This window comes from Lynx rufus, unplaced genomic scaffold (genome assembly GCF_022079265.1).
Source record: "Lynx rufus isolate CCGP_SWC_20201006 ecotype Redwood Valley unplaced genomic scaffold, mLynRuf1.p SCAF_9, whole genome shotgun sequence".
In the NCBI taxonomy this organism is placed as follows: domain Eukaryota; kingdom Metazoa; phylum Chordata; class Mammalia; order Carnivora; family Felidae; genus Lynx; species Lynx rufus.
This window is the reverse complement of record NW_025814897.1, coordinates 99,483,618-99,494,771: the sequence shown is the minus strand read 5'-3', so window position 1 is coordinate 99,494,771 and position 11,154 is coordinate 99,483,618. Positions and strand designations below refer to the sequence as shown.

General features: G+C 59.1%; 1 protein-coding gene across 1 annotated transcript; it reads left to right on the top strand.

Moving 5' to 3' along the window:
* The first annotated feature begins 5,132 nt into the window (after positions 1–5,132).
* On the top strand, positions 5,133–10,459 carry PACSIN3 (protein kinase C and casein kinase substrate in neurons 3). Its single transcript, XM_047072503.1, has 10 exons — positions 5,133–5,401; positions 5,658–5,747; positions 5,887–6,043; positions 6,786–7,021; positions 7,120–7,275; positions 7,825–8,000; positions 8,144–8,264; positions 8,403–8,539; positions 8,958–9,079; positions 9,938–10,459. The coding sequence occupies exons 2-10, from the start codon at positions 5,694–5,696 to the stop codon at positions 10,051–10,053; spliced, it is 1,275 nt and encodes a 424-aa protein (XP_046928459.1). The 5' UTR covers positions 5,133–5,401; positions 5,658–5,693; the 3' UTR covers positions 10,054–10,459.
* The last annotated feature ends 695 nt before the right edge of the window (positions 10,460–11,154 follow it).

Genomic DNA, 11,154 nt, shown 5'->3' with positions numbered 1-11,154 from the left:
AAGAAAAGTGGCTTTTTCATGCCCCAACAGAGACTAGGTGTTGAAACTGGTTTCAGAAGCCACATCCTGCTGAGTACACACCCTGTGAGCGACAAGGCCAGGATCCACTACTCAGGTAGGATTTGCCAAACACAGTACGTCCTGGATGCCCATTTTCACCCTCCTGCCAGGACTGGGGAGTAACTCAATCCTCAGCGGCTAATACTACCACCTGAAATTACCCTCATTCATTCTCTTCAGGGCCCTTTTCCATCTCATGAGCGGATTTATCTGCGTAAAGAACGCGTCAGTGACTCCTCTCGGATTCAGAAACAACATACTTCTGCTATTTTTAAAGCTGCAGTTTAAAAATCCGCGCACACGCACTCACGCTCCTCAGGGAGTGGTGGAGGGGCGGGGAGTGGGGACCAAGAGTACGTGCTGGAGAGAGAACAGCCTGGCCTTTGGCTTTCCAGAGCACCGCACCGTCCCCCTGGGGGCGCACTCCTTGGAGTCCGAGGCGGCTTCCCATTCCCCGAGGGATTTTGCACCCTCTGGACCCTCTGAGCGCCCGGTGCCTCGGACCCTGCTAGCCCGCCCGTGCCCCGTCTCTTCTGCTAGGGGGAGGGCTCGGTTGCCGGGTCTCCCGGCCCAGAAGGGATCCGCGGGGGGGGGGGGGGGGTAGGGTGGGACCGGGAGGTCAAGCAGGTGGCGATTAGGTCAGCCTCGGAACATTCTTGGACCGCTCCAGTGGATATAAATAACAGACGGGCTGGCTGCGAAAAAATCCCGGGGTGGGGGCTAAGGGGGTGAGGAAGAAGGGACTTATTAAGAGTCGGGTGGTATCGTGGCGATCTGGAAAAATCTACCAAGGCTGGTGACTGACAAAGGGAGTGGAGGGACGAAGGGATTTAAGAATGAATCTTGGTACAAAATCTGGGAATAAGAACACGGAGCGGGAGGAGCTCATGCCTTTTTGCCCCACCCCCATCGCGTGTCCTACCCAGTCCACAGAATGCGCCTCCAGATTGGCAGGCAGGGCTGCACATGGAAAGGGCACGGGTTTGGAGTTCAGGGTCTTGCCCGACTACAGATCTCTTGCAAGCTGAGGAAGGTCTCTGAGCCTCAGTTTCTGCATCTGTACAATGGGAATCCTAACGCTTAAAAGAGGGTGGTTGTGAGCCTCGCTGGAACGAACTTCTAAGAAAGCTATGCTCAGCAAATAAAATGGAAGGCAGTGTAGACCCGAGGCCTCCCTCCAAGGGGTGCCACGGCAGGCCCCATCCCTTCCCCCTTCCACGAGTCTCCCAGGCTCTGCAAAGGCCGGTAAGGGCAAAGCCGAAATCTGACTCCCTATAGAGCGACGCGGCGCCACCCTGGGGAGCGGGCCCTGGCGCTTCTCCTGTTAGAGTCGATACCCACGGCCCGCGCTCGAGGAGCAGCCGGTCGCCGCGATGCCTGCAGCCCCTGCGCCCCAGCCTGTGGCGGGTGGGGTTGGGGCCGCGGCGGCGAGGAGAGGGCGGGGCCGGGGGCCGGGCTTCCCGGGGGAGGGCCGGGCGCGCTCCGGGAGGCGGCGGCCCCGGCCCGAGAGCGGCAGGACTCTGGCCGGAGCGTGGCCGGACCCCCACCCTCCGAGACGCCCAGGGAGGACGCGGTGAGTGCTGCCCCGGCGGGAACCACTGGGAGGCGGCGGCGGGAGAGCCCGCCCTCTCCTCCCGCTCCTAAAGTTTGCAATGGGACCGACTCCCGCTCTGGGAACCCGCGGCTACCCGACCCCGTGCGGGGACAGGAATAGGTGCCGCCGAGTGGAGCGGGCGTCTCATCTGCTGCGCCGCGCACCCCGCAATTTCCCAGGCTGGCAGTGGAGACGGGGACGTCGGGGGTGGAGGGGCACACCATCTCCTGGGGCTTTTCAAAGGCCGCCAAACGCCCTTTGGGGGCCCCGCTGCCCGGGGACCCTTCGCTGGCTGCAAAGAGCCCTAATTCCTGGGCCGCTATCCCGGGTCACCTTCCGGAGTCCACGGCCGGGCTGGCCCGGCAGGGTGCGCCCCCTTCCCTCAGCGGTGATCGACTGGCCCCACCCCCGCCGAGACCAAGTTCAACAAGTTTGGCCAACAAATCCTAAAGCCTCCATGGTTAGGCCTTGGCCCGGCCGCTCCGCGTGGGCTCCACCGGCTCCGAGTTGTGTAGCTCCGGGCCGGCAAGAGGGCCGGTCGAAGGGCGCCGTCCAAAAGGGTTGAGGCCAGAGACGGGCAGCCCCTGGGCTCCGAGGTCTGGTGTGGAGGCTCCAGGTTTGGAGTGCGTCATCAGGGAGCAGGCACCTCGGGCTGCAGGTCGGGTTTCCAAAAGTGCCCCTTTGTTATGCCCCTCCCTGGCCCTGCCTCCTCCCCTCTCCCTGCGCCACCCCTTCCCCCACCCTCTGGGGCGGCTCTGGCTGCTGGTCCCAGCCGCTCTAGCCTAGGCACCACTCTCTGGATCAATGGGCCGCCCACTCCCGAGCCTTCACATCTTAGGGCTTAGGGAGAACGGGGAGGGGCTGCTGGGAGAAGAAACCCTTGGGCGCAGCCTGTGACTCAGGAGGATGGGCAGGGCAGGATGGCAGTGCTCCCTTCCAGTGGCATGCCCCCAGCTTCTGGGAAGGGTAGGGGCTGGTCTGCGCCGAGGTGGGGGGTACCTACCTGCCTTAGGTAGGGCGAGTGGGTTCTTCCCTGAGGCTCAGGACTCCCTTACCTTGGCCCAGGCAGTTATGAGGAGGCCCTGCCAAGCCGCAGCAGACTTCTGCACGCCCAGTAGGTACTGGCTACCCCGGCTGGGAAGCGTTCATTATTAGCTTTCTGAGCTCTTGCGGGTGGCAGAGTGTGTTCTGGGGACCAATCTGGGTCTCTGCTGAAGTCAGGAGGCACAAGGTGCTGACTCTCCTCAACAGGGGCCATGGTTTGCACTGCCCACCCCCACGGCTGGATCCAGCCAGGGCTGCGGGGCCTGGCTGTGCCTGGGACTCTGGGCTTGTGTTTGCTCTGGGAGGCGGGAGGGAGCAGTGCCAGCAAGCACACACAGCTTGCTCTGTTCTGGGGCTAGAGAGAGGGAACGGGTGGGGGGCAGTTCTCCCGGGAGCCAAGCCTGGAGGCTGGAGCAGGCAGGGGGCCCGGGCCCCTGGATACCTCACTGGGACAGCTCCGAAGGCTCTGTGATTTACAGCTGTGGCTCTGTTTCTCTCCATCTGGTTGGCAAGTCCTTTCTGGGTAAGTGGGGCAGATTCAAGAGGAAGCAAGGTGAAGTGCCGAGGACCCTTGCGGACCAGCTGCTCCGTCCCTCTCCTGCTCTGTACCCAGACACCTCCATCCACTGCAGGCCTCAGCTCTCTCTCTGAGCTATTAGGGCTGGATCCGACTTCAGGCAAGCTTTCTCACAGCTGCTCTAGCCATCAGGTTCCCTGGTCTTTAGGTAGATGTCGTTTGTTTCTTCATTCAACTGCTAACTCCAATGCCTGAACAAACACAAATTGGACCACCTCTGTCAATGACTGGGGACAGATTCTGCCCTGTCAGTCACAACCCAATGGAATATATCATATATAACTGGACTGAGGACTCACAAGGAGCTGTGTAAATGGGGATGGGGCAGTGGGGTGGGGGAGACTGTGAAGTTGCCTCAATTTGAGTTTTGAAGGATGGATAGTTGTTTGTCCGTTTGGAGGGGAGCAGTGTGATAGAGTCCTGCTTTGGGGGCAGAGGGCACATACTGTGTCCTGGGCCTCGTGGTGTCCCTTGGGCCTGCTCAGAGGAGGAAGCAGTTTCCTTCTAGGGGCTTGAGTCAGTGCTAGGGACAGCTGAGACCCTGCCAAGGGTCAGGAGGGGAGTGGCTGCGTGCCATTGTGTCCTCTAACCTCTGGGGTGGTGGCTTTGGGGTTGGAATCCGCCTTGCCCTCCTCTACAATTCTGGAGCACACTCTTACAAGTGCCTGGTCACCTGTCTGACTCCTCCCATTCTGCCCCAAACTCTGGGCTTTTTGAGGGCGGGGCTGAATTACTCATTACTCACGGAGGCTTGTGGGACCTCAGTGGATGCCGTGGAACAGGATGAATGTCCCTTGTGACTGTCAGGCCCTCATATTTCTTGCTCATTGCCTGGTTTGAGTCTTTTTTTTTTAATTAATTAATTTATTTATTTTGAGAGAGAGCTAGAGAGCTCGTGGGAAGGGCAGAGAGAGGGAGAGAGATAGAATCCCAAGCAGGTTCCGCACCATCAGCACAGAGCCCAACGTGGGGCTCAAACCTTGAGATCGTGACCTGAACGGAAATCAAGAGTTGGACGCTTAACGGATTGAGCCACCCAGGTGCCCCTCCTGGTTTGAGTCTTTTTTTTAAATTTAATTAATTAATTAATTAATCTATCTATTTATTTATTTATTTTTAATTTTTTTTAACGTTTATTTATTTTTGAGACAGAGAGAGACAGAGCATGAACGGGGGAGGGTCAGAGAGAGGGAGACACAGAATCCGAAGCAGGCTCCAGGCTCTGAGCTGTCAGCACAGAGCCCGACGCGGGGCTCGAACTCACGGACTGCGAGATCGTGACCTGAGCCGAAGTCGGCCGCTCAACCAACTGAGCCACCCAGGCGCCCCAAATTTTATTTTATTTTAATGTTTATTTATTTTTGAGAGAGAGACAAAGAGCGAACAGGGGAGGGACAGAGAGAGAGGGAGACACAGAATCCAAAGCAGGCTCCAGGCTCTTAGCTGTCAGCACAGAGCCCGACGGAAGGCTTGAACCCACGAACCACGAGATCATGACCTGAGCTGAAGTCGGATGCTCAACCGACTGAGCCACCCAGGCGCCCCTTCCTGGTTTGAGTCTTAAACCAGCCCTGGCACAGAAGACCAGGAGGCAAAATTTCCATCTTAGGAGGGAGCCAAGGCTTCCTTAGGAGGACAGTAAAATGCACTTGTTCAAGCTTCTTGGCCAAGATAGGATTCAGGCCTCTTGGCCCCCAGTCTGCTCTTGCTGGCAAAGGGAGCTACTGGAGTGTGGCCGGGAACCCTCTGACTTGGCCTCGTCTGGTAAAGGGTCGCCTTGTTGTTCAAGCAAAGGCGATGGCGCCTGGCTTGGGCAGGTATCCTCTTTTCTCATCTGTAGTTGGGTGGGGGGCGGGGGCAGCAGGGCCCTCTGCCCACCACCCACCCCGCCTGCCGCCTAATCCCCTGCTGGATCCTGTGACCCGCCTGGCATTCTCCTGGCTGGAATCTGGCGCTTCTGACAGCAGTTGCTATATCGGGGGAGCTGGGCACCGCCCTGGACGCTCTAAGTCCCTGCCCTCACCCCCTGCTTGGCTTTTTTGCTTTTGTCAGCTTCAAGGCAGAATCACGGTTGAAGCTTTAAGAGTTGGACGCCCAGGTCCCTGAAGTGATCTGTAGGCCCCCTGGTAGGTGAAATGAGGCTGGGTGGGGGAGGGGGTGGGCAGACTCATGGCATGAGGAAGAGATTTGAAGTGGCCACCCTTTCTCCTATCCCAGCCCCTCCCGGGGCCTTCCAGACGTCTACCTGCTAAGTCCTAGCTCTGACAGTTCCTTAGATGGTGGGGATAGTAGTGGGGACAAAGCCCAGGGATAGGAGAGGATCTTCTTCTCTCCCCAAAAGTGTATATCCGGCTTCCCTGCTTACCCCTCTGCTCTCCACAGCCCCAGTCCGCCACCATTCCGTGCTGCAGGGACACCATGGCCCCAGAGGAAGACGCTGGAGGGGAGGCCCTAGAGGGCAGTTTCTGGGAGGTGAGCAGCTGGGTCCTAGGTTTGGGGGTACCCACTCCACTCTGGGCCCAGCCACCTCTCCAGGGAGGAGGCTAGCTGTCAGCCCCAGCCCTGGAGGGGCTTCTCCCTGGCGACACTGCCTTTCTCCCGTCTGCCCCAGGCTGGCAACTACAGGAGGACCGTGCAGCGGGTGGAGGACGGGCATCGGCTATGTGGGGATCTGATCAGCTGTTTCCAGGAGCGCGCCCGCATCGAGAAGGCCTATGCCCAGCAGCTGGCTGATTGGGCCCGCAAGTGGAGGGGCACCGTGGAAAAGGGTGAGGCCGCGTTTGGGCCTAGCCAGGAGCAGAGGTCCACTGAGGGTAGGGAGATCAGACAAGGCAGATTCGTTTTTGCACCTCTTATGGAAAGCTTGAGGCTTTCATGTCTGCCTTCCCTTTGAAGAGCGAAGAGCCTCCTGGTTATTCTTACAGTTGTGCCGTTAAGAGTTTGCAAAGTATGGTCATCACTTATTTTGATATTTGTAACAGCCCTGTGATGGAGACAGTCCTGTTCTATCCATTTTCTAGAGGAGAATCCAGAAGTTCAGAGACGCTAAGTGACTTGCCTGAGGTCACACAGCTAGGAAGAGCTAAAGCTTGAACCTAGGCCTTCTGACTCAAGAGCTTGGATCTTTCCATCCTAACCAGCTGCATTCCTTGAGGGCGGAGGCTAGTTCTTCCCTTTGGGACAATAAAGTATAGTGGTTCATACAGGGTTTGATTCTCAGTTCGACTTGTAGCTGTAATGCTTTGGGCAGTTAACTTCACTTTTCTGGGCTGCTGTTTGTTGTCTGTTAAATGTTGATCACGACATTCTCTGCATGGTGGTGGATAAAGATTCAGTGAGATCTCGTATATCGAGGCACAGAGTAGATACCGATAAAGCAGCAGCTGACATCTTTGTTGTTCATCTCTGCATTCCCTCTGTGCCTGGCGCCCGGCGCAGCACCCAGTGAGAGGGGGTGGGCTGGTTTCTGGTGGCGTCCCTGGCCTGGCCCAAGCCCCTTCCTCCCTGCAGGCCCCCAGTACGGCACGCTGGAGAAGGCCTGGCACGCCTTCTTCACGGCAGCTGAGAGGCTGAGTGCGCTGCACCTGGAGGTGCGGGAGAAGCTTCAGGGGCAGGACAGCGAACGGGTGCGCTCCTGGCAGCGGGGGGCCTTCCACCGGCCAGTGCTGGGTGGCTTCCGCGAGAGCCGGGCCGCCGAGGATGGCTTCCGCAAGGCCCAGAAGCCCTGGCTAAAGAGGCTGAAGGAGGTGAGCCTGGGAGGGGTGGGTCCCTTCCTGAATCCGCCCTGGGCCACTGGGGCCGGGGCTTGGCGCGCAGGGTCCAGACTTGTCCCCGTGCGTGCCAGGTTGAGGCGTCCAAGAAGAGCTACCATGCGGCCCGGAAGGAGGAGAAGACAGCCCAGACTCGGGAGAGCCACGCAAAGGCAGACAGCGCCGTGTCCCAGGAGCAGCTGCGCAAGCTGCAGGAGCGGGTGGAACGCTGCACCAAGGAGGCTGAGAAGGTACCGGGCGGCCGACGTGCCTTTCCCAGCCCTCTTCCTCACCTGCCACCCCTTCTCCAGGTCGTCATTTAAAAGAGGACCCAGAGAAAAGATGATGCTTTACCCAGGGAAAGAAGCGGTGCAGTTTTGGATGTTGGGAGGAGCTTAGCAGTTGAGGAGACCTTCCAGCTCCTTCCACCGCATCCTGCCTGGGACAGGCTCTCATGTGGCCTGCTCTTCCAGAGCACCCGTTCCTCCAGCTCTGCGTATCTGCTGCTCCGTTTCTACCTCCTCCATGAAGCCTTTCCCCGTTCCGCCCACCGCTCCCTATAGGTTGACCCTCACCTCACTCTCCATCCTCGCTCACCAGACTCTCAAAGCTGCTCTGCCCAAGTGTGACCTCCCTTGTTAGGCTGCTGGGGTCTTGGAGGGCAGGCGCTGGGTCTGTAGAATGATTGCTGCCGGTGCCTAGCCCGGGGTCTCTCGCCCATAGCGGCGCTCAGTAAACACGAGCGGAGTCCTGAGTGGAAGAAGGTCTTGTCCTCACCGGGCCCCTCCTGTCCCACCCAGATGAAAACCCAGTATGAGCAGACGCTGGCGGAGCTGCATCGCTACACCCCGCGCTACATGGAAGACATGGAGCAGGCCTTCGAGACCTGCCAGGCCGCGGAGCGCCAGCGGCTTCTGTTCTTCAAGGATATGCTGCTTACCTTACACCAGCACCTCGACCTCTCCAGCAGTGAGAGGTATGGCCTGCGAGGTGGGCCTGGAGGTCTGGGCAACGCTGGGTCTCCTCCATCTCCCCCAGGCTCTGGCCAGGTGCAATGAGTTTGGGGGGCGGTGCTGGGGCTCGGGGCTCCCCGGTGTGAGGCTGTGCTTTGGGTCACAGGTTCCAGGAACTCCACCGAGACCTGCATCAGGGCATCGAGGCAGCCAGTGACGAAGAGGATCTGCGCTGGTGGCGCAGCACCCACGGGCCAGGCATGGCCATGAACTGGCCACAGTTTGAGGTATGGGAGGTGTGGGGGGCTCAGCCTGGACCTGAGGAGGGAGGCTAGGGCTTGGGATGAAGTAGGTGAAGGTCTGAATGGCTCCGGCCGCCTCCACAGCCCCACGGCCCAGTCTGAGCCTAAGCACTGTCCCCATAGGAGTGGTCCTTGGATACACAGAGGACGATCAGCAGGAAGGAGAAGGGTGGCCGGAGCCCTGATGAGGTTACTCTGACCAGCATCGTGCCCACGAGAGATGGCGCTGCACCCCCACCCCAGTCCCTGGGGTCCGCAGGGTAAGAGCCAGAAACCTGGCTGTGGGAAGGAAAGATCTCTGCCCCCTGCCCTGCCTTCTTTCCCTCTGTCTCCTTCCCTTCATTCCTCTCACACCCAAAGTGGGGTTGAAAATTGGTGCCAGGAACCTCAGGACCTACTCAGTAGTTACAAGGATGCCGGTGTTCATGGTGGTTTAGATTTGCCAGGCGTTTCCCATGGTCCCTCTTGTCTACTGCTCACATCAGCCCTGTGTGGCAGGAAATGCACCAAGCTCACAGGCCTGTGTGGCAGAGCTCAGACTGGGATTTTTCAGTTTCTCCCCACCTGCCTCTCCCAGGATTCTTCCAGAGGGTGAGCCCTTGGCCCTGAGTCCTAGGCTCTCTTGCTCAAGGTGGTCCTCGGGCCCTGAGCCTGTCCACTTCTGTCTCCTGTCTCTAGCGGTGGGCAGGATGAGGAGTGGTCAGATGAGGAGAACACTCGGAAGGCTGCCACAGGGGTGCGGGTGCGGGCACTCTATGACTACGCTGGCCAGGAAGCTGATGAGCTGAGCTTCCGAGCAGGTACCCAGGGACCCCTTTCCTGTTCCTTTCCAGGCTTCAGCTTCCCCCTTCCTTCCTTTATAACTTGAGCAGGGGTGTGGGAAAGGAAAGCCTAATGTTTACCTCCCAAGGACCAGTTCTCTGATTCTCTCTCTCTTTTTTAATGTTTATTATTGATTAATTTTGGGGGGAGGGGGAGGGGCAGAGAGAGAGAGAGAGAGTGGGAGAGAGAATCCCAAGTAGGCTCCACGCTGCTAGTGCAGAGCCCGACATGAGGCTCAAACTCCCGAACCATGAGATCATGACCTGAGCTGAAACCAAGAGTTGGACAGTTAACCAACTGAGCCACCGAGGCGCCCCAGTTCTCTGATTCTTTTTTTTAAATTTTTTTTTCAACGTTTTTTATTTATTTTTGGGACAGAGAGAGACAGAGCATGAACGGGGGAGGGACAGAGAGAGGGGGAGACACAGAATCGGAAGAGGCTCCAGGCTCCGAGCCATCAGCCCAGAGCCTGACGCGGGGCTCGAACTCACGGACCGCGAGATCGTGACCTGGCTGAAGTCGGACGCTTAACCGACTGCGCCACCCAGGCGCCCCCCCAGTTCTCTGATTCTTAAGGCTACTCTGGGTCCAGCCCCCAGGAGTCAGAGTGTCTGCTCTGAGCCCTCACCTGCCTCTCAAAGTCACCAGCTTGGGCCTGCTTGATGCATTCAGGGTCTGAGGTGGAGTGGCTTGCTGACTTTGACCTCCCTTTGCCTGAGACAGGTCTCCTCTTCTAGCTGGGTTCTCCTACTGTCCCCTCTCCCTCAGTCCTTGACCCAGTTGCAGAAGCGAGCTGGGCCAGGGCAATTGGCCGTGACTAATCCCCCTTCCCCCAGGGGAGGAGCTGCTGAAGATGAGCGAGGAGGATGAGCAGGGCTGGTGCCAGGGCCAGTTGCAGAGTGGCCGCATCGGTCTGTACCCTGCCAATTACGTGGAGTGTGTGGGGGCCTGATCTGCCTTGACAGACCTTCTGCAGTGTTTCTCCACCCTGCGTCAGAGCCCAGCTTCTCTTGGACAGCTGACCCGAGGACCCTGGACCATGGTGCCCCCTGCTGCCCTTCTGTCCCTTGAGGAGGAAGGAAGTCCTGGGTCCCAGGGAGGGGGGCGGCCTGCATCTAGGAAGGGACTGGTAGGGAAGGGCCAACTGAGTCTAGCCTGAGGGGAAGATAGGGAGGTCAGGAGGTGACAGAAGGGCTCAGGGGTGCCTGGGCCTCTCCAGGAATGCATGGGTCTCCCCAGGAGCCGTGGACCCAGTTCCTGGTCTCAGTGTTTTGGGATTCCTGGGGTGGTCTTGGGGTGGTGAGTGTAGTTCTGGGCTAGGAGCACTCTCCTGTGACTTGTTTTAGTGTGTATTAAAGTTGGAGAAAAAAAAAAGCACTGTCAGGTGTGTGTGCATCTTTTCTGATACTCCACCCTTGCCAGACTGCAGAGGGCATCTGGAGAGAGACACTGAGTGGGGAGGTGTGTGGGTCTAAGAGTATGTCATGGAAAAAGGTTTGCCAGTTTGGTATCTGCTCTGGAACTTCGGGACCCTAATCTGGGGTGGGAGGTACTCGAGATTGGGTTTGGTGTGAGCCCGCCAAGGCTGGAGGCTGACTACTGAGTTCTGGGCTGGACGGGGGCCCAGACAGATTGTCTTCCCGTTCAGGCCGGTGGGACCATAAGTGCTTGGTAGGGCTGTTAATCATCACTCATCCATCGGGAACCGGCCCCATCTGAGACCCCTGGCCACCGGCCCCCAGCCTCGCAGCCCTCCCCTTCTGGAAGGTCGCACCACCTACCGGGGGGTGGCGGGGCGTCCCGGTGGCGCTCCGGCAAGGTTTGGGCCAGCCCGCGAGCCGTCGCTCCGCCCCGGCTGCGGATTGGCCCCTGGCGTGGCGCGGCGTGGGTCCGGCGACCATTGTAGAGCCCGGGGCTGCTGCGGTCTCCGCTCCGGTTCCGCCGGCCGCTCATTGGTCCAGAGCGGGACAAATCGCTCCGCCCCCGGCGGGTGGGGGCACTGCAGGAGCCGACCCGGTGCCCCGCCTTCCCGGCCGCGGATTGGCCCGCGACA